Below are 22,690 nucleotides of genomic sequence, written 5' to 3'. Positions count from 1 at the left end.
TACGGGAAATTTGTCACTTACCTACCGAAATTTTGTTGTTTTCACGAGTCGTGTCTTTTTTTTCTCTTGATTTGTTTGACTGTTTTCCGGGCGGAAGTCGCTCTCGCTGCGTTGTCCTCGTCCTGTCTCGCGGTCGGCGCTCGCGCTGATGTGCACGCTCCGACTGTCAAAACCAAAACGCGGCACTTTCAAAAATTAAGGTAGGCGGTAACGTTAACCAGCTGAGTAGGCTACGTATGTAATTAATTTAAATACATTTTGTATGTTTCTATCTAAACTGTGAAATATAATAAATATAAAAAATCGATATGTAACTCTACACCTGGAAAGAACAAGCCCGCCGTCGAAATATTAGTTAGCTATTTGCTAGTTATCTCCTAGCAAACGCAGCTAGCTACTCGGCTTCTCAGTCAACTGAAGTAACTCTGATGTAATGTTTAAACTGCCGCTGTGTTTGTTTGTGACAGGTGACTTTGGTTTTACGACACGATGTTCTACACTCAACTCTTCACCTCCAAGCGGGGACCTCTAGCCAAGATCTGGTTAGCCGCTCACTGGGAGAGGAAACTCACGAAGGCCCATGTCTTTGAATGTAATCTGGAAACAACCATCATGGACATCATTTCCCCGAAGGTAAAGACTGCCGAAGCCCTCCCCTCCTAATAAACATGTCATTTAATGTTCTAAAATGGTTTGTTGTGGTTCCTTAAAAGTTCATAAATAGTCAAAAAATCCCAAATGTGAATTCTAGGCCTTAACATTCATTGATTAAATATGATTTTGACAGGTCTGAACAGTTGTTTGGATTCTGAAGTCAACCTTCCTTTTATAATGTATGTAGCTTTAAATTCGGTTTAGTTTTTAGTTTATAATGTGTGTGTGTGTGTGGGGGGGGGGGGGGCTGTATTGATGCCATTGGAACAACTTAAAAGCCAACAAACAACTATATTATTCATGTTGAATGTTAATACACTTTGCAATTTTCCATCATTTCTGTACACAAGTATTGTCAGTATGCCGAAAGGTCTTAAATTGTGTCCATAATGGTCGAAAAAACGGTCAAAAAATCTTAATGCTGTCAGAATGTTACTTTTGATCTTTTCAGATGAAAATTGGTCTGCGGACATCTGGTCATCTGCTCATTGGCGTGGTCAGGATCTACTCCAGGAAAGCAAAGTATCTCCTTGCCGACTGCAATGATGCCCTGGTTAGAATTAAAATGGCATTCAGGCCAGGTAACATGCTGTTTGTTTATCTGTGTCAATAAATATTTAAATTGTAGTGACAACAACAAACGGGGGCACACAGCAGGGTTTGACTGGGCTGCAGTGCTACACTGGTCTGGCTGAAATGTGAATTATTTCTGTGCAAAGGTAGAGAATGACAACCGTGGCCTTCCGGATGCATACATTAGAGGCAGAAAGAAAACATTATGAAATATAGAGTGGGTTTTTCTTTAATTCACGTGACGGCTCTTGAATTAATTAGGCCAAACCTTGTACTCTGAAAAAGCTAACCGGTACTGCAATGTATCTCTGCAGTATTGGGGTGAACTGAAGTCACTGTCACGCAGAATACGCACTACTCAAAATAATTTACACTCACTTGGCAGTTTTTTGGGTCCAAGTAGCAAAAAACTAACTCAATCAAACAAAACAGTCCTGGCATAAATCCTAACTTCACTTAGGTTCAAATGTACAGTTTTTGTTGGAACTGTTTTAGAGGTCTTTATTCAACTGCATGTTTTGTTAAGGCTGCAGTTTGTAGTTTTATTGAATTGTATTGTGTTATAGCGGCAGGTTAACCCTATTGATATCAGTAAGAACAGGCTAAATATTAGCGATGCCTCCTTTTTAAATACAATACAGTTCAACAGTAACAAACTAAAGTAGCTTTCAAAAGGATCGTAAAGTTAAATAATTAATCCTTAAAACTGTTTCAACAAACACTGAATATAATAACCTTCAGAAAGGGAGGATTTCTCTTTATGAGTACAAATATTGGCAAACACTTTCCTGATGAGGACAGTACACCAAAGGGTGACATAAATATTATTACTTAAACAACTTATTTTGGGAGGGAATGTGCGAATGTTATGTTCGAATATCACTCCGAATAAACAGTATCATAGGACGGACACATGGAGTTGGCATACATTTCTGCAGCTTAATCTACCATTATTTAACAGAAATGCTGCAAATTTCAGACGGGCTTTATCAGACCCGCTCCACTGATATGCTGCCACTTAATGTTCCTCAAGCCCGGTTTTAGCTTGGAAAGACAGCTTTCAGCTTCAGTGCCCCTGACTCCTGGAACAACTTACAGCAACAAATAAAAATGAATGAATACCATCATATCCTTTAACCAATTCAAACATGTTATCTTAGATCTGCCAAACTCTACCTGTAATTATTTGATGTATATTTTATGTATTTTCACTGTATATTGTGTTGTTTTTGCTTTGCATTTGTTTGACTCAACATCATTGAAACTGATCCTTCGAGTATAAATAAAGGTTAAATGAAATGAAAAATGAAATAAATGCAGATGCTTAGTACTTCCAAAGATATAACTCTTCAGTTAAATCATGGGGTTGTGTTCTTGTTCCAAGTGCAGTGCATATTTTTTTATGTATTTTTTGTCTCAAAACACCAGGTCAGACAGATTTGCCTGTGGAGGGGCTCGAAGCAACAGTAAAAGCAATTACCTTGATAGAGGATTTCACTGCCTTTGACGCCCAGCTGCCAGACCCAAGGTAAATCCTCTTCTCAATCAAATCCCAACCCAACAATAATATACTGCAGGTTTCTGAGACACTTAAATAATTGGCCGTTTAAAAGGCACAGTCAGGTACATTCACAAATGGTATATTCATGATTCAGTCATACAGTAGGTTGAACATCTGCATTTGTGAGCTTCTCTGATGGTTGTAATTGAAAACACAGGCCGGTTTTAATGTATTTTATTTACAGAGCACTTTTCCGGAAAGACTCTTCATATGGCAAATTAAGATTTCATGCTTGGATCACAAACATTACGGATGTTGGAAGTTATAGTTTTGAATACTGGAGCCAAGGCTAAAGCCTCTCTACTACTATTTGGATAATCCATTTATATCTTTATGCCTAATCACTAAAGTATGCTGTCTCTGTCCACACTTTGTTCTGCTCATACTGGGACAACAGTAACATTGATGTCGTCGACCACTTTGCACTGAACCAGAGTCGAACTGAGGAAATCACTCTGAAAGAAGATTTTGGAAGTGGCTTTGTGAACTTTGTAGATTTCGGTAAGAAACTGTTTGTTCTCTTGTAATGGTTCTTTCTGATTTTATGTGCTTTACATCTTGTTTAGGTGAAGCCTTTTGGTTTATTCACGATGTATGTATTCTTGCATTGAACATTCAGACTCAAAGTTAAATCTCATGAAAAATAAATCAATTAATTGATAAACTTTTAAATATTTTCTGTGTATCCAAAGCCTAATGTAGCTTGTTTTTAATGAACAAGGTGCTGGGTCTACAACATCAACCTTTTCCTTTTTAAAGCAGGGTTTTCTGTTGCAGAGCTGACATCTCGTACTGACAATGCAATTTTTTCCCTCCCTTTGTTTGCACTGATGGGTAGGAGATGAGTCTCAGGCCAACAAGAATGGGCTGTTGGATATGAGCTTCCAAAATGGAGATGCTTTTGGAGATGAGAATAATGGATTCGACATACTCGGTAATGACTGTGATCAAAATTTGTTTTTGGCATATTTTAACCGAGATAACATCATGTATTGAAATAACAGTTCTTGTGTTGTTGACATTGTTATTAATATTTAGCATTAACATCATCAGACCAGAAAAATATGTTTAATCGGAAGTAGGGTTGCAAAATTCCGGGAATTTTCAAAGTTGGAAACTTTCCATGGGAATTTATGGGAATTAACGGGAGTTAACGGGAATAAACGTGAATTTACTAAATTTAAAGTAGCCCAAATGTCAGTCTGGATAATTACTTATACAACCATCTATTTTGTGATTTAGTGAAATGTATTATAAACTCACATGATGATATCCTAGAACTTGCCCCAGTTTCCCATTGGTATTTGCAGTTTTTCGGCCAGTGTAAGAGCAATGTCCTGGTCATAAACTGTGAAATATTTGACTTCACAAGTTGGCTGAGATTGCCCAAGCGCATCATTGGGTCTTCTCACTGTGAGGCTTGACTGTTTTATCTGTTCAGAAAGCATAAATTCAACCTGGACTTCACATTCTCTAAAGGACCAGTGTTTCGTTGACCTTGATTTTGAAATATCCAGCCTCTGAATTGGGACACAAAGAATAAATAGCATCTGAGACACAGTCGGATATGACTGCTCAGTAAGAGATAAGATAATACTTTATTGTCCGTTTGCGCAGAGATTTTTCTTGTAGTACAAGCTCCCAACAATTACACATGAGGACATGAAACAACAGTAAAAAACACAAACAACAACAATGAATAAAAAATATGATGGGGGTGGGGTCCAGCCCTGTAGTACCTGATAACATATGAAAGATAACCCACATTCTGCCACAGATTACATTCAAATACTAAAAATATCTACTGGAAATAATTGCCCTTATTTCAATTATAAATCTATTGCTTTTTTGCTTTTTCTGAAACAAAAGAGTCTGATTGTCTTTTTTTGCCCTATAGACTTTCTGACAAACTCCACTGATCCTGCTGAGTCCCCAGACTTCATCCCAGAAGAGCCTCAAAATGAAAATGCAGAGAGCTCAGCACTTAATGATCAACAAGGTGATTTTTCATCCTTCTTCATGGGGATTTTTGGGGTACATTATTAGATCAGTATTGCAGCACCAGTAAATAATGTTGTGTTTTTTTCATCAAGACAGTGCATTTGCTTTTAGACTTTTCTTCACACTGAAAGTATACTCCATATGTTTTCCAGATGCTGACAGACCAGAGGCCATGACCCCCAGACTGAATGATACAACCCTGCTTGCTAATGAGGACATGGCCTTTGCCCTTGAACCTGTGGCGATCACTCGTAGGCACAATCAAAACAACTCTCAAACTGTGTTGCTTTAACTCATAAATGTACTGTAGATTATGCAAACATTTGCTGAGATGCTGCTGCAAGAGCGCAGCAGGCATCACCTCCCTGAAACCACAACTGTTAGAAATCTGAGCAAGCGCTGCTAACCGAGCCAAATCAAAAACTACATACAAAAGTTAAGTTTCTTTATTGTCAATTACTAAAGTAGACTCAAACACGGCTATTTAAATGTGTATTCTCTCATATCCCCTCCGCGGTTCGGGGTTAAATGCCTTGCTCAAGGACACATGGGCAGATATGGTGGACACCTTCGATGCAATACCAGCCAACCTCCAGCTAATTATTTACAACTAACTCATTCCTGTCGGTGCCGGGAAGCGAACTAGCAATCCTGTTGGTTACTGGTCCATCAAGGGGCTAGGCCAGTGGTTCTCAATTATTTTCTGTCTAGGGGACAGAAATTTTCTGGCATTTTCTGAGTTTCTGGCATGAGCATTCTGCATACAATCACCTTATTATCAAATTAGATGTTAGATTATAAAATTAGCTGAGATAACTTCTGCAGCAACTTAAAAAAAATACGAAGTTCAGTTTATTAGCTCAATTTGTAACATTTAAATATTTGATTAACTGAGGTTTGCATTTCATTCAAAACATTTTTAAACTGTAAACATAGTTAAGGTGGTGTTTTTTTATTATTATAGGCCAATATGCCTTCTGTGATGCGATAACCTATACTTAATTAATGTTATTATTAGTCTACTTGCTTGATTTCTTTTTAAATAGCATACAGAGACACTTGGAGACACATGTGGACGTTTATTTACTGCAAATCGCGGCCTTTCGCGCGGTTATGATCATACACAAGCACACATCGCGCTCGCTAGCACAACATTTTTTTTTTGGTCAGTTGAAAATCAAGTCCACCCGCGCCCCCCCCCCCCTGACAACTCACGGCGCCCCCCACCATTTGAGAAGCACTGGGCTAGGCCATCCTACCATCCAAAAGTTCACCTGCCGTCCATTCCTAATCCTATTAGAATTAAGCAAAACCAGCGTTCTCATGATCTCCTTCTGGTTCTCTTCAGCAAACTCTGAGAAGAAGAAGGGGAAGAGGAAACGAAAGTTGGTTGTGGACCAGACTAAAGAGCTGACCAACGAATTCATCCGACAGCAGCTTTGTGATTATTCAGACTTGGTGGCCCCTTTGGACATGGCCCCACCAACACAGCAGCTCATGCAGTGGAAGGAGAGAGGAGGAGCAGACAAGCTCTTTGCACAGCCGTGTACCACTATAGTTACTTTACAACTAAGGGAGGTAAAAACATCCCAGCATAAACCCACAGCAAGGCCCTTCTTTATCCGAATAACAATGAATCTATCAATAGAGAACATTAAATTTAAATAACTGCTCCGGTTGTAAAAATCTTTTTCCCCCCTTGCAGCTCTTTGCCAAAAGTATTTTCCATGTGAAATTTAATGGTGTGTGTGAGGAGGTTGAGGTCGCTCGCGAGGATGGACAAGAAGGTAGGACATTCCATATTCTATCAGAGAGAGACCTATAATCTCATTATTTTTTTATTTATGACTAGTGCTGTCTTGTGTTCTGTCTCCTGTTTTTCCCCATTTGTTAAATGAGATCTGCATTATTATGTCTTGTTCAGTTCTGAGGGACATGAGCGCCCTCACCGCAGACGTCAGTGTCGTGGATTCGTCCATAGATCTTGAAAGAACACACATTGAGCTGACGGCCATTGATGAAATGATTGACAATCAACATGGGAACTACTCAGAGCTCGCACACGTAAGGATTAGCATGTTGGGTGAAGATAAATTACAAACAGGGTTCCTAAGCAATACGGAAAAGTAGTGAATTTAATTTTAGTAATAGGAAGAAATGTGTTTGAAATCGTTTGACATTTCCAACATGGATGAGCTGGCAATTTTAAGCTATATGCAGCAGCAAGAGCACTGTTGTCTTGTCTAGGGCCTGACCGATATTGATTTTGGAGTGCCGATGCCGACTCAATAAACTCATTCAAAACTCACCTCCTTAAGGAAGCATAATGACACCTGACTCCACTTCAAACCTTATTTTAATTTTTTCTGTATTTTGTTTTCTTTTTCTACATGTATGATTCTCTATGATGTAAATTTTCTTTGAATGCCCTCCAAAAAAGCGCCATATAAATTCTATCAATTATTATTATTAACATCGAACGATGACCAATGCCTCTGCTGTTGCAGGGGGAACTGTCAAGTGTAAATTAGTCCAATGTATTACAACACCTGCTGCTGCTGCTGTACATAGGTTATAGCATTAATGCTATTCATTTAGGCTACCTCCACGGCAGCAATACATTTCACACATGATAGCTTGAAGAAAAAAAACGGCTGATGCCGATAATTATGAAATATGCAATAATCGGCTGGCCGATAAGTCGGTCTTGCCCTAGTCTTGTCAGAGTATCCTCGTAGATCTAGCGGTGGACTCCACATTTTTTTCTCAACATAAATCTCAAATCTACACAGAAGTCTGGAATTTTGATTCTGGAAAATGTGTAGGATCCCTACATGTCACCTGTTTTATTTTTGGTTTGTACGTCTGTGTATGTAAGGATGAAAACCGGTCTGAGGTCACTCAGCTAGACCTTCCATCAGAAGACTCCATGTTTGTGCATCCATCTTGCTTGCAACGGGGGACTCAGTCAAATTCCCTCCACTCTCAGGTGCTTGTGAACACAAACTCACCAATAAGAATATCAACAGGGCAGCAGGGAAATATACTCTGGTGGACTCCAGATTTCACTGGCCTCATCTTTGGAATGAAAGTAATAATGGATAAGTATCTGCAGAAATGGGTGGAACAGTACTAGACTTGGTACAATCTATCAACGTAGCCAGATGGCCTGTGTTAATTACCCATGCTGCCTTGGAGAAGTGCCCAGCAACAATGATTGAAATATGGTTTGTTTCTAACCTGCAGTCGGTGCTGGACAGCCAGGACTTTGAGGAGAGAAAGATAACGAGGCGTGCACACAAGATTCTGAACACTCTGAAAGTAAGGACCTAAAAAGAGAGCCACAGTAACCCATCTTACATAAATATATTATTCTATATACAGTATTTGTAAAATGTCTGCATGTTTTTGACACAGGACTGTTTCCATTAAAGGCAGTGCCAATGCTATATTTTAACATTAATGTCAGATAAAAATCAATAGTCACAGAGGGCAGGGGTTTAAAGATGAGAGGGCTTGGGCCGGATAAGGAATCGTGTGTGTGTGTGTGTGTGTGTGTGTGTGTGTGTGTGTGTGTGTGTGTGTGTGTGTGTGTGTGTGTGTGTGTGTGTGTGTGTGTGTGTGTGTGTGTGTGTGTGTGTGTGTGTGTGTGTGTGTGTGTGTGTGTGTGTGTGTGTGTGTGTGTGTGTGTGTGTGTGTCAGAGCCAGAACAACAGTGACAACATGTACAGCCTGGGGGTGCTCTGTGAAGGAAGCAATCGCTTGCAGGCTGCAACCACTTTCTTCTGTTTCCTGCTCCTGACAAAACAACAGGCCATACAGCTGCACCAGAGAGCCCCGTATGAGGACATCTTTGCCACACCGGGACCCAAGTTCTATGATGAGTAGAGCAGAAAATAGCTTCATAAAATGACAGCTTGAGCCGCAGTCCTACTAAATGTGCCTTGTGTACAAGTAGCAAGTTTGTTCATATATCAGTTTCCCAAGGAAAAAAGAAAAAGAAAAAAATGGTTCTGTGCGAATAAGTAAAAAAAGACACACATTTGTGTGTGTACATAATTTATACGTAATCCTTTTGTTGGTTCTTGGCACTTTTCATTTCTGAGAAATTGGGGAAGATGCCAATGAAGGAACGTTTTGACTACAACTCTTTGTCAGAATGTTTTAATTAGGCCTCCAACATTGTTCAGTATGTGACAACAGTATTTTAAGTGATCTGCAATATCCTGTTAATTTATTTTTTTAATTGTTATTTTGTTTTGTTATTTTTGTTGTCTGTCAGGACTGAAATTTCCTGCAGGGTCAGTAAGTGTTATACACCAGTTCTTCTATTTATTCTTAACACAGGATTTTTAGATGTGTTACTGACCAGATTTCACCTAAATCCCTGTTGTGTTTAATACAAAGAAAGAAAAATTTACATTTCATTATTAGCTTAATGTTTATCTGAATTACTTCTTTCAGGTCTATCTATTTAAAATTGTTCTTTGCCTTGGTGGGAAATTATTTGGCATGTATGTATATGGAACAAGTATAGGGCTTATTATGATTGTATATAGTTTAAGAAAGATTAGAATATTTTATGTTGCTGATGTTTGGGATATCACACTTTGTTCAATACTATATAGTTGATCATTTGTCCTGCAGCTTATATCCAGACAAACAAGTGCCATCTGTACAGCTCTGAGCTGTATCCATAGCAACAAATGGGTTGACTGGTGGTAAGTTAAACAGCGTTAATGGATACAAGTGTCGTGTATTCATTAGCTTTGTCAGAATTAGAATGTCATCCATTTGCTCAGTACGGGCTTTTTGGGGACAGCTAAATGTTTTATTTTATCATATCATTTTTGACGATAGCAACTACTAATACATACCATTAACGAGTTCATTGGCATTCCCATTTCCCATGCTCTTGGAGTGCATTATTTTAAAAGTCCAAATAATTTAAGTTTAAGCCTTTTTAAATGTGATTTAGTTTTATTTATTGTAAATATGTTGTCACTGTGGATTGTATCAAAATAAATACATGATTGGATATGGATTTTAATGCCGTACTGTTTTAAAGGAACAAACCAAGTGGCCATCTGCTCAGTCATCAATCATATGCCCTGCTGTAGTAATCCAGCTGTCCTCTGTCAGTGTTTGAACTGCATTCATTGGTTTTAATTAAGATAGATAGAAAGACACTTTATTCATCCCCTTGAGGACATTCGGGTATCCAGTAGCTCATGTAGTCAGTCAACAGGCAGTAGGCTAATTGACAAACTATAACATGGACAAACAATAAAAGTCAATAAAAACTGGTAGGATTTACACAATATTATCGTAGCTATGACTACAAACGCTAATGTGCAGTGGAGTCAGGTTAAACTTAGCATCAGTATCCCTATCCTGTCACTTTAAGAAGCAGCGATGCAGCAGACGCAGTTTCCTCATTTCGTCTGCGGGCTCCATGGCTGCAGGATGGACTCCCTTCATCAGCAGCATCCTCTCTTCTTCTTACTACCACCGGGGACCGTTCACCGGGGACCGAGGCTTTTCTTACGATGCACAACTTCCACCTGCCGAAATGGTAGCGTTTCATATACCACTGTTAATGTAGGCCAGGCTGTTGCGGTCTTTTTGTTGTTCCTATAGCTACCGGTAACGTTTGTTTTGACTGAGCCAATGATGTCCCCATTTAAGTCACCGTATGTAGGACACAGCTGGGACAACATTTGTAAGTCAGCTTTTTTCCATCAGAAGCGACCGGGCAGCATTTTCTTGTTTGTAAAGTACCTTTTACAGTGGTAATGTCCTGTTTTAGGACGCCTATGTTGCCTAGTTAGTCCTAAAGCAAAACAAAGATGACACTTTTTTTGTGTGCTGGTGCTGCTTCAGCACCATCCCAATAGACCTGCGTGCTTATCTAACAGAGGTTTATTGCAGGCGACACATGTGAAATGTCATGTGATTTAATGCCACAATGACTGTCCAAGGACGAAGCGCAACACCTCGCTTAGATTCACCCTCAAACATCCAGCTGACTGTCTCATCTTTCCATGTCTAAATGCTGCTTCTTTTTAAGCACAGTGTCATCCACTGCACTGCACTGTATGGTGCTCGCCTTTACAGTGAACAGCGATTCTCACACTTACGTAAGATGATTGCGTATTATTTCTCACCAGAAACGTAGGCTACTTGCCACTTGTTGCGCAGACAGAACAGAGGGAGGTGAGATTCCCTGTCTCATTGTCCTAGAATTTAAATATAGGCCAACATGAACATGCGTCTGTTTAGTTTATGATTGGAGTAGCTAGTCTCTCGTGTCTGAAGATTGGAGCAGGTAGCCTACAGTAGGCCTATATTTTAGGCATATATTGCAGGTTAACAACACAGTGCTGCATGAAGCCAGGGACTTTTGAGAAAGATGAGAACATTTTGTCCTCATGTTTTCTTTTTGAGGTAAAACAATGAGCTTAAATAGCTCAAAACAGTGGTGAGATAATAATAACTTTGACTTTAAGCAGATACCATTAGGGTAACTAAAGCCATGCCCTCTGTGTTTTTTTGTAGTTTACATTCTACAATCAAACACTTAATTTACAGATTATTCCTATGCAGGTGTTTAGACCTTAGTTTGACAGCTTTACAGCAACAACTTGTCAACGAACAAAGGACTACAGTATAACGGGTATCGATATTAGTCAAGTGCCATAGAATACTTAACTTTGGGGAATACAGTATATTCATGGTGTCTCTTCCTACCCTGCAGTTCCATGGTGACCTAAAGGTTAGGAACTGGACGGTCGCCAGTTCAAGTCCAGCTTGGGACCAGTCTTTGGGCACTGCTGAGGTGACCCCTTGAGCAAGGCACTGAACCCCTATCTGCTCTTGAAAAAATATAAATGTATTTATTTATTTACCTGAATATAATATAAAGTTAGGAAACAAAATTGGGAATTTGATCAAATGATTTGTAAATAAGACTTAACATCTGGTTGTGTGGAGAGGGCTTTGAAAAGACAATTTAAAACAGGTGGGGTTACCGGAATAAATTGAATATAATAAATTCAAATAATCAAAGGTGAAGGAGCTTCAGTATTTTAACAATCCTGGCTACAAGACACAAGATGCAGGGACAACTTTAGACTCCTGAAAATGTGTGACCCCCCCCCTGACAGGATTCAGAACACAATCAAATGAGTCCACAATGTTGTACAATAATGGTACATTCTTGATTCACTCTGGGCAGGAATGGACCACATCTGATCTTTTTGAGTACCAGCCACCAAACGTCAGCTTTCCTTCGTCTTTGCACTTTGAAACCATTGAATGTGACATGTTTATCTGCAGACGGGGAGGACGCAGCTCAGAGGGAGGCAGCTGCACTCACTGTGAACTCACTGTGCTCCCTTTGTGTCAGCACAGAAAGGAGGCTTTATTTGCTGCTGGGCCTAGACTATTTTCTTTAATTATGGTTAGGGTTAGACTATTGTCGCTGACGTCCAGCGAATAACCACATAATGACCACACGGAAAGAACTGGGAGGAGAAACATTTCTGCTTGTCATTTCTCTACTGAATACTGTGATGCAGATTAGTACAGACGGCATGATCTGCAGGTTTTGGCCACTAATGCGTTTATGTAACGGTCATTACAGTCCAGCTGTGAGGGCTCCTAGCCTCCCTCTCTAGAGGCAGCAGTGCAGAGGTTGCAGGTTCCTTGTGCATCAATGTCTCTCACTCCGAGTAGAAAGCCATCCACCGCTCAGCGCAGGTACTGTTGTATCAGACCTTTAGTTTCAGAATAATGGATTTGGCTTTTGGGACTCCTCATCTTATTGTAAATGAGTGTTATGTGATCTTTCCCTTCAAGGCGCTCGGTGGGGACGGGTAGCAGCAGCGTGCGAGTTCCTCACAGCGACACAGCCAGCACCCAAACCTACCCGGGCAGGGTTAGGGCACCAGAGGGCAGCCCCACAGCCCGGACATATCCTATCACACCCAGGTGAGATATAGCCTAGAGTTATTAATCATAACATTCTCCCTGGATGTAAATGTGTGATTAAAGGTGTAGTCAGCTGTTCTGAGGAGATATTCACGGATTTTAACAAAGTGACATCAACAACAAGTATCCTCCAGAATTGCTTACTCCATCTTCAACAACACAATCACACCATGATAATGACCTTTGAATATCTGTGTGATTCAGGCGTCAGGTAAAGCAAACCGCCTGCAGTGACAACCATGGGATCAGGCCTCCGACCCCGGAGCAGTACCTCACACCTCTCCAACAGAAGGAGGTGTGTATTCGACATCTGCGAGCCAGACTGAGGGACAACGTGGAAAGACTACAGCACAGGTGAGTCACTTTCTCCTTCAACTCTAATGTTGTTATGCCGACCTTAGTGGTAACTAGTAAGTCATGCTTCTCATTAAAGGAGTCAGCAATTCTGGAATAGGCTTGTTGGTAAAATCACACACAGTTGATATCTCCTCACGTTCCACCAAAAATATCCAGTGTTAAAACACTGCCTAGGTTCTGTAAACGGGCATGTTACCAGCTATGGATGGCCCCCTTTGTTTACAAAGCAGTTTACAGAGCATTGGCTGTGTATTAAGTTGGACAATATGGACAGGTAGCGGATCGTCAGGAAATATTCACTGATTTCGACAGAGTGATTTCGACAACAAGCATTCTCCGGAATCCACATTTTTGTAGCTTGGTGGTGCCCTAAAATGCTTATCTTTTTACGTGTCCTGCTCACTTAATACCATGCTTTGTTTATGTAAAAGAGAAAAATTACCCTGTAAAGTAAATCGAAGATTTTCGTATATCCTTTCCAATAAATCTAATGTTCATGTATCTTCATCAGAGACTGTGAAATAGATGAGCTGAGGAGCCAACTGTACCGGATGCAGGAGGACTGGATCGAGGAGGAGTGCCACCGCGTTGAGGCCCAGTTGGCCCTGAAAGAGGCGCGCAAGGAGATCCAGCACCTGCACAAGGTGGTGGACACAGTGCGCTCTAACCTCAGTGTACCTGAACAGGACCCACCCCACGACCACAAGCCATACACAGGGTTCCAGGGAGCTCGGCCGGGGGGCAAATCCCGCTCCTGTGGCTGTTCCCCTGCCAGCACTTTGAGCCGCAGCGCCACATACAACCGCCTGAGCAGCGAGGCCCTGCATGTGGAGCGCAGCCCAATTGCCACAGAGACCAGCAGAGCTTCTAGGCCGGCCACACAAACCCACCTTCTACTGGAGGCAGCCCTACTGACAGAGCAGCCTACGGCGCAGGGCCAAACCCGAGGAGGCCCCCCGACTGTCCCGCGCTCTTCTTCCACCTACGAGAGGCTGTGCACCGGGGGGGCGGTCTTACCTGTCTCACACTCCTGCCACACTCTCAGCAGTAGCAGCTGCTCGTGCACCGGCCACGCCTACGTCCCCCACCATCATCTGTTTCTGCACTTACCTCAGGAGGAGGCCCCGTTACCAGCGGCTACTGTTGCCACCCCTGCTAGTGATCCTATCCCCACTCCCCCTACTCCAGCAGCAGAGAAGAAGCCCGAGGTGCGCTCTCAGGCCTGCAGCCCCACCATGACCTGGCTGTGTGAGGAGGAAAGTGCTGACGAAGAGCTGAGTGTCATTTCTCTAGCGACTGCAGACACCACCCGCTCAGAACCACATCTGTTTCCATCGTTTTTACCTGCCGTGGCCCATCCTGAGCAGTCATGCAGCGTAGAGTTGTTACCACCAGACAAACCAGAAGAGGTATTAAATATTTCAGCGGTGCCCCACACCTGCCAGCCCCCGTTCAGTGTACCAGTCCCAGTGAGGCAGGAGGCTACAGTCCTAGATGTAGAGGAGGACGACACAGACGGTGCCAACGAAGAAGGGTATCCGCCTCCGCTCTGCCACTGGAGCCGCTACTTCCTGGTAGATCTGTTGGCTTTGGCAATGCCTGTGGTGCCGACCATGGCGTGGCTGTGTCGGGGGGCGACCCGTGAAGTCATGCCCGTGTATCACATAGGCTCCATGCTGAGAGGCTGCTGTGCTGTGGCCCTACTCTCACTGCGGCGCAGGGGGGCAGGCAGGGGACGCAGGCCCACCAGTATGAACGGAACAACTCCAATCTGAGACTCTTCTGACATGAAGAACACAACTCTCAACCTCAGCAGGCACAGCCACAGTAATGCTGACTTTTCTTTTCTTAGAATGTTGGTCATTGCCCTGTGTTGGATATCTTTGCGGTCATGCCCTGCACTTAGGAAACAAATGATAAGTTGTACAGTACATTAGAAAACACGTTCATTCCTCAAATATACTTACTGCTTCTGCCTGCAGTGTAAATGGTTTTCTCCTTCTTGGAATTTGCATGTAGTCCAGTTTGATTGGGTCCTCTTGCTTGAATTTAAAAACCTTGAAACCTAAGATGAGCCATCTCCTGAGCAAAGATATTCAGTTTTATTTCATGAAAACAAGTAGAAGAGAAGTTGTATGCTCCTCTTTTTCATCATATGTTTTAAAAAGTTGTAAAAAATTAACAGGAGAATCCCAGTCATGAAATTTCAGAAAAAAATACATCTGAATCAGTACTGGTTCAGAGACTGATTTCCTGAACACGGTGAGTGGAAGCAAGGCATACTTTTTTGTACTTCAGTCATTTCCACCTATGGAAATATTGAACATGGTTGAAAATCTGTTGGAACTTTTGAAAAGTCAAGCATGTGCATCTAAGTACTCAGGTGCAGAAGAGACAGATCCGTGATCTTTTTACCAATAAACAGAACGCGGGACTTTCAAAAGACTGTACTGTACAGACTGTATTTTTTTGATCCTGTTGGGAGATTTACAAAAGAACATGAACACTATTTTGTCTTTAAATTCTTTGACTTGAAAATAAAGAATGACACACATGCGCAGCTTACATGCTAAAATGAATGTTCATAATGGACATACTGCCAAGCTCAACATCATGTTAAAAGAAAAAATCAATGTACAGTTCTTATGGCAGGAGAGCCTTTGCTTGCAGTTAAGATCTTAAAATAAAGCATGTAGGTGGGTGTGTGTGAGTAGGGCATTAGTATGCACCATGACTCCCATTGCTCCAGTCCTGAAATGGGCACCGTCTGCTCATGTTTCTACAGTTAACATTGTTCTAGAAAGCTTATGAGGAAATTAATGAATGTCTTGAATGAGTAGTTTTGTTTACTGGATTTTGATAAAGTGATATATTTTCTAACTTAAAATGTCAAAGAAATTATTTGCAAGTGAAGATTAACACTTAATTTTAAGTTGTTCTTTGTGTCAGCATAGGTTGTTTTCATGGCACTGTGCTGCAAGCTATTGTACCAAGGTTAAGTACCATATGTTATACTTGTGAATAGTCATCCTACAATTGGCCCTTTAGTGAGTAGACTGTACTATAGTCTATAAAAAGGACAACAAAATATGATGTACAGTATGTTTGGTCACTGATTCCCACCCTATTATGCAAAAAAAGAAATAATAAAAAGCAATGTTTTAGCTTTCAGGGATCTTTCCGATACGGTTTCACTATACCTGGTCATCAATTATTTAGCTTAAGGCAGAAGACTAGCTATTAGTGCAATTCAAACGTCAATGGAGAACAATAGGCTTATTTTAGCTGTGGTTAGATCAGCTCATACTGTAGTATTTGAACTTCTGTTTGCAAGTTATTCCAAAGCAACTCCTTAATGTTCAAAATTCATTATACATCACTTATCCTCCTTCATGCACTGCTTATTGCATAACCTGGACTCAAATAGGTGAGATTAGACCTTCCATCGACCTAAACTGTACATGCTGAAGCAAAAAGTAGTAATTAACTGCACTATATTTTCACAAGAATGGAGGATGTTTCCGCTCTTCTTGGAAAATAAAACATAGCTTCCATCTTTCCTCCTCTTATTATAGTGTGCTGTAATACCATTAAGCATTAATTCATATATCAGTGAGGAATGGTAGCCTATTTGAAGAGGGTTTTTGAAGTTACAATACAATCATCCAAAGGCGAAGAAAATAGCATGTTTAGTGTTAAAATTACTCTTTTAATGTGTTTAGAGTAAGTAACAGATCTTTTACAACATCCACAGCTTGTTACACGCAATTCCTTCAAATAAAGATAATCACAAACCCCATGATGTGCCGACAAATCTGTGTTGGGGAACTTACCATGCAAGTTCTAAAAGAAAAAAAAAACTTTTACCAGACAGCAAATATTTTTCCCACAAGACCTTCTTTTGTCAAAAAAAAGTTTTACAAGCACTCAACAGGACAAGTGATGTCCAGTTGTGAATGTTTCAGCAATAGTCGTTTTACGCATAAATTAAGAACTGATGCTGCAGTATGAACAAAGTCCTACATCTGCAGAGATCTGTAGGCTGTTCATGGCAATAATGTGCTTGATTCATGAATCCCTGGTTACACTGTATTCCATACTTTATAACTAATTTAACCACTTTAACCCAATAACGCATCACAAAGGTAATTCATAGAAATAAAATTGTGTCAAAACAACTATTTCTTACTTTTTACTTCAAGACAATTCATTACCCGCAATCAATACAATTTAAGTGTAAAGGCCACGGAGCCACAGGAATGAGATTTGATTCAATATTCATGATACTTATCTAAAACCTGGTCCTGATGGCAGACACATTTTGTAAATTTTAAGTCAAATAAAAAAATTAAAAAGAAAAAAAAACAACATCACCATAAAAATACATAGCAGAATATGACAAAATACATGGGATGGGATGGCCTATGACTTATTACTGTATGAATCCTAAAGTATAATATGAAGGATAAAGTTTTAAAGCAAGTGACAGAACACAATCTGTTTCTAAATGGAAAAGGAGAGTGAACTAGTGAAGCTATAGACATAGGTCCTATGCTGGGATCCAGAGCAGGAATCGTTGAACATATCCCCTCAGTGTACCCGAGATAGGAGTCAACCTGCAGCAAGAAGAAGTAGAATAAAAAGTCTTAGTGTTGCCAATATGGAGGAGAGGTAAAAGAGGATGACAGGATATGGAGACTAAAGCTTGTTATGCACAAACCATTTAATCTTTAAACATACGTGCGTATATTTCAAATTCCTAATGTATGGTGACTGCATGTGGAGAAATCACTCGTGAAAAAAATAGATTAGGGCCCCATTCACACTAAATCCGGCAGTGCGGTTAAACACGTGACGTCAAACTAAAATGCTGAGAAAACCTGCATTTTCGCCGCACCGCCTGATTTGGTCTGAATGACGCCTTACGCTTGAGGTGATTGATAAAGTTATCAATGCAGAGGCGTCACTTGCACTTTGAAATATTTTAAAGATAATACCCCATCTACATTCAACAGCTGTGTTGATTGTAAAAACAATTTCAATCTTCTTACCCTGAAAATTTGAATGGAATTGAACGAGGTGAGTGCACAAGTTTCAGGCTTCCAGACCGAGCAGCTCCACATCGAAGGTGAGGGTGGCGTTTGGTGGGATAATCCCTGGGTGCCCTTTGCTGCCATAGGCAAAGTCTGGTGAGCATATCAGCTTTGCCCGCTGACCTACACTCATCTGTGGATGGAGAATTGGATGGAGATGGTTCTCGAATAGCAGTTGCTATTGCATTGTAGTTGTTAACGTAGCAGCTACACATTTCTATGAAAAACTGTGTAATACATCATATTTGATTTCCACTATTGGCTTTAAGTTTTCCGGCTAACCAGGGTTCCTACAGTTTAAGGAAAGTGAGATTGATTTTTTTTTAAATGCCACTCTGGGTTAGGGACAATATGGCATAAAACATGACTTCCTGGGTCCAGTGAAAAAGTAAGAAAATCTTATTCAAATCTTTAAAAAAAAAATCAAGGTTCTAATTCAATGTTTTATTTAAAGTAATTGACATTCAACATGCACAACTAACAAGCCAAATACAGATGTGTCACTAAAATGTGACCATATTGGATAATGCAATGCTAATCTGTGTGATGTTATTGAAAGAGCCATTTGTAAATTATATAAGGGATAATCAATGAGTAGGTTTGCGTAATAAGGTTGAGAGGCATGATGTGGAGGCGAAGAACCACCAGAGGTGAAATGGAGGATGGTTGCCTTCACAAAAAGCCTTACAAAAATTAACTTAGCTGGGTATATTTTGCACAAATTAATGTCTTATTTCTAGATGAATCAATTAAATCAATTAGACTTTATAAGGATCTGCAGGAACCCTGCTGACCCTCCTCACCTGGGCTACTCCTTCTTCCCAACCACGAATAACCTCCTGGTGTCCAATCTTGAATTTGAACGCCTTCCCCCGGGACCTCGAAGAGTCAAACACTTTCCCATCTTCCAGTGTGCCTGATTTAAGAAAATGAGAGAGAGAGGGGGTGAGGTCGTTCTTTGTTGATGGGTTCCACTCATACAATTTGCCAAGCAGCCTCCTAATAATTGTTACTGGGGGATAACTTTAGCCCCATAGCATCATGGGGTTGGGGTTTGTATCAAATTCAATCCCCCCGTTTTAATCTGTCCCCCTCCCCTCTCTAGTCCGGGAGCGCGCTTTCACGATAATCTTGCCACCGTGATGCTTTGCTCGTACCATCGGGATACTAGCAATAGCACAAAGGCTCCAAAACAAAATTTTAAATTAAACATACACAAATAGAAAGTCACAACTCGATACAAAAGTTACTTTAACGCCTTTAAACCCGCAGTAGTGCGATCACGGCGTCACAGGGGCGCGTACGCCCCCAGGGCTACGGGAGAACAGATTTTGATGGGAGAGCTGAATTTGATACAACACCAGTTAGCTTGCGTTAGGGTGCTGACAACAGCTACTACTGTTGCCGTTAGCTTCGTCTTTTATCAGAAAAGCCTCTTGTAATGTCAACACAAGACCGTTTAGATTATTGAGTAAATGAGTCAGAAAATTAACCGGCCTTTACATCACATAAGCAGATAAAACAAGCAGTGTGTTACAGTGGGAAGCGAGCCGCAATGCTACCCGCTGTTAGCTGAGACAAACTGCTGTCATTTAGCTACTATGTCCCCTATTTCACCCCAACAACACGCTTAAACATCACTAACCATAGCAGCTACTGTTAAAGGCATGTACACAGTTGAATATAGTAGAAAACACATAAACATTTAGCATCCAAAAAGTCTGGCAGTTCCATTCAGCAGCCTCCGCACTCACCGACATAGTGCACCACGACGCGCTGCCCCTTCTTCGGGAACGTCCGTCCTGAAAATAGCAGAAAAATAAAGATAAATCCAGTATTAATTTAATAAACCATGCACTGTGTGGATTAAAATAACAATACCACGCTGTTAAAAGACAGAAAATGTGTTTATTCTCACCGTCGCCCGGAGTTATAGTCTCAATTTCTACTCCCATTTTCGCTCCTCAGTATCGTCCTCTCGACCACCCGACAAAGCGAGCGGAAGCAGGAGGCGGGGGGCGGCCTGCCGAGGGGCGGGGGGCTCCGCTGGGCAGAAACGGCTTATAGAAAATAAATCTGATTTTATCTGGAAAGATAACTTATTATAATTTGTCAGTATATATTTTTTGTGATTCTTGTTGGGAACACACAATTAAACTATATAAAATAAACAACTAAAAATTAAGAAATAAGAAAGCCTTTTTAATTTTTTTTTGTTTAGCCCATGTCACTTGGGGCTCCGTTACCCAAAAAGACTATAAAGTGATACAATTGCCACTAAAAAAAGAGACAAACAACTCAAAGTGACACATAACGATACAGAAAAACAACATAACTATTAACGAGGTCGAGGTGACATTGTCATTTTATGTCCCTTTCAGTCTGGGTGTCTTCAATATGTGTGAAAATTGGGGATGGGGGGGGGGGACTTTTACATGACCCTTCCCTTGCCCTATCCCTGTCTCCTGATCTATCCATGTGTATCAAATATTTTGACATGGCACAGCAGGAAAGGCCTGAGTGCAATGAATAATAAAACAACTGCAGCCTATTCCACTGCCAAATGTGTGTTGTGTATTTTAAACGTTTGATCATTTACTTTAGGGGCTCAGTTGGTACACCGCTACACAAATAAATGAAACAGAGAAGTTATTATTATTACCTGATACATGTCAAAATGCCTGCAGTAACAAAGGCCTGTTTTGAAATGCTACCTTCAGTGTATCTCACAACAAAATCATTTTCTGTACATGTGCAAACTAAGCCTTAATGCCTCAACCAAAACTAAGTGAATGTTTTGAATTATTATTAAATTAAATGAACTAAAGCCAAAACTTTAACCCGTTTTTTTTATTGCTGAAATGTTGAAAATAATCCTTCATTGGATCACAAAAACTGTGTGCTCACTACTACTGCAAGAACAGTAGGTCAAAGTTAAAACCATCTAGCCAGCCATGATGAATTGCGATGTTTACAACACACAGTCTGGGTAAAGATTTCACTGGTTGCCCATTCGAGTTTAGTCAATCTGACATATTTGATATCTTTAGAAAAATAAATGTGATCTCCACGAGAATCTACTATAAGGTTTTACCGTTTTTAGCAATGTTTGCAAGATGAATAATGAAAATCTAATTATAATGTATCAGGCACATAGGGACACAGACAATTGTTTCAATGACACTTCCATCAAGACGCCAATATTTGAATACTGTATTGCTTCATGTTTGATGAAAAAATGTACCAATATATTACATTAGTGATACATTTAGGCAGGCAAAGGTCCAGATGTTTTGCAGAGCAGTGTGAACAGAAGCACAGAACATGTAGTGTTAAAAAAGAGCTCCTCATTCAACTTTCAGGCACTGACAACAAGAGTTGGCTACAATTTAAAAGCTGCTATTTCCCAAAAAAGTTAAGTCAACATTAATCACAATCAAAAGCTTCCTCTACAAAATAAACGACATTTCAGACAACATTGTGGAAACACACAATAAAACTAACCCTAAGCCTATCTTATTTATTATTTATCTTTATTTCAAAATAAACTAGTGTGCAAATGTCAGGTAATAATTTCACTCCAGCTTCAACACAAATAATATTTTCAAGTTTGGCTACACCCATGACACTTTGGATCTTACATCTGACCTGCTAGAGAGAGACACTGGATCATTCTCTGGAAGATTTCTGGACAATTTACTTTCTCTTGAGCTCTGGTGCAAACTTGGTCTCTGCTTGTGACTACGAGGATTTACATTTGACTGAACTGATTTAGGCCTGCTGTTTTCTCCAGAGGGGCTTTTTGACACGTTCGTAAAGACAGGTGGCTTGACTGGGAATTTCTTAGCGTGATTGTAACACCACGGTGAGGAATTTGACTGGTGCGATGTGTCCGCCGTTGTGCTATAGCATGACATTGACATCACAGAGACATGGGGCTGTTCTGCGTTTTCTCTTGGGTCAGATGACGATGATGTTGCTTCTGGGCTGGATGAAAAATAAAGACTAAAATCAATCAAAACATGTATTCATTTAAAGTTGCTATAAACTTGTTTTAGCCGACATAGGCTACTGCACAATATAATCTCACTAATGATGTTCTGCTTTTTGAACTGTGCTCAGATAACATGGAGTTATTATAATAGGCAAGGTGGGTTGCAAACAGTTTAGAGAAATGTGCAATTGAATGTCCCTAGAGACTTCTATCATTAATCATACACCAAATCACAAGATGTGTTTCTTATTTCATTAGACTGGCTGTTATTATACTTTAGCTATTTCAGTTCATTACAATTTTGACTAATTTGAGTTGCCTGGGTGAGGGAAAAATACCTAATTTAAATGTTCAACATATGCTACACTTTGTCACGTTGTTTGAGATGAGGAAAGCAATGCCATCCCCTTATCTATGCATTAACTATGCTAGAGCCAGGAGTTAATTATCTTAGCTTAGCATAAA

At 40.4% G+C, this 22,690-nt stretch overlaps 3 protein-coding genes across 3 annotated transcripts; 2 read left to right on the top strand and 1 right to left on the bottom strand.

Moving 5' to 3' along the window:
• Window positions 1-489: 489 nt before the first annotated feature.
• Window positions 490-8,677, top strand: rad21l1 (RAD21 cohesin complex component like 1; the record flags this gene model as incomplete). The annotated part of the gene is made up of 13 exons (XM_080030729.1): window positions 490-633; window positions 1,106-1,235; window positions 2,656-2,755; window positions 3,186-3,289; window positions 3,627-3,722; window positions 4,686-4,787; window positions 4,921-5,040; window positions 6,138-6,367; window positions 6,495-6,576; window positions 6,714-6,853; window positions 7,668-7,778; window positions 8,036-8,110; window positions 8,492-8,677. 13 exons carry the CDS (start codon window positions 490-492, stop codon window positions 8,675-8,677), a joined length of 1,620 nt encoding a protein of 539 aa, XP_079886855.1.
• A 3,829-nt stretch (window positions 8,678-12,506) lies between these two features.
• On the top strand, window positions 12,507-14,913 carry snpha (syntaphilin a; the record flags this gene model as incomplete). Its single annotated transcript, XM_080030374.1, has 4 exons — window positions 12,507-12,550; window positions 12,650-12,781; window positions 12,986-13,135; window positions 13,650-14,913. The coding sequence occupies 4 exons, from the start codon at window positions 12,507-12,509 to the stop codon at window positions 14,911-14,913; spliced, it is 1,590 nt and encodes a 529-aa protein (XP_079886500.1).
• Window positions 14,914-16,942: 2,029 nt separating this feature from the next.
• fkbp1aa (FKBP prolyl isomerase 1Aa) lies at window positions 16,943-20,247 on the bottom strand. Its single transcript, XM_080030491.1, has 5 exons — window positions 20,150-20,247; window positions 19,986-20,033; window positions 19,035-19,147; window positions 18,190-18,364; window positions 16,943-17,754 (listed from the first exon to the last, which is right to left on the bottom strand). The coding sequence occupies exons 1-4, from the start codon at window positions 20,184-20,186 to the stop codon at window positions 18,233-18,235; spliced, it is 330 nt and encodes a 109-aa protein (XP_079886617.1). The 5' UTR covers window positions 20,187-20,247; the 3' UTR covers window positions 16,943-17,754; window positions 18,190-18,232.
• Window positions 20,248-22,690: the final 2,443 nt, after the last annotated feature.

The sequence above is a fragment of the Ammodytes marinus genome (genome assembly GCF_949987685.1).
Source record: "Ammodytes marinus genome assembly, chromosome: 7".
In the NCBI taxonomy this organism is placed as follows: domain Eukaryota; kingdom Metazoa; phylum Chordata; class Actinopteri; order Uranoscopiformes; family Ammodytidae; genus Ammodytes; species Ammodytes marinus.
The sequence above is the reverse complement of the archived record's forward strand: the minus strand, read 5'-3'. Positions and strand labels throughout refer to the sequence as shown.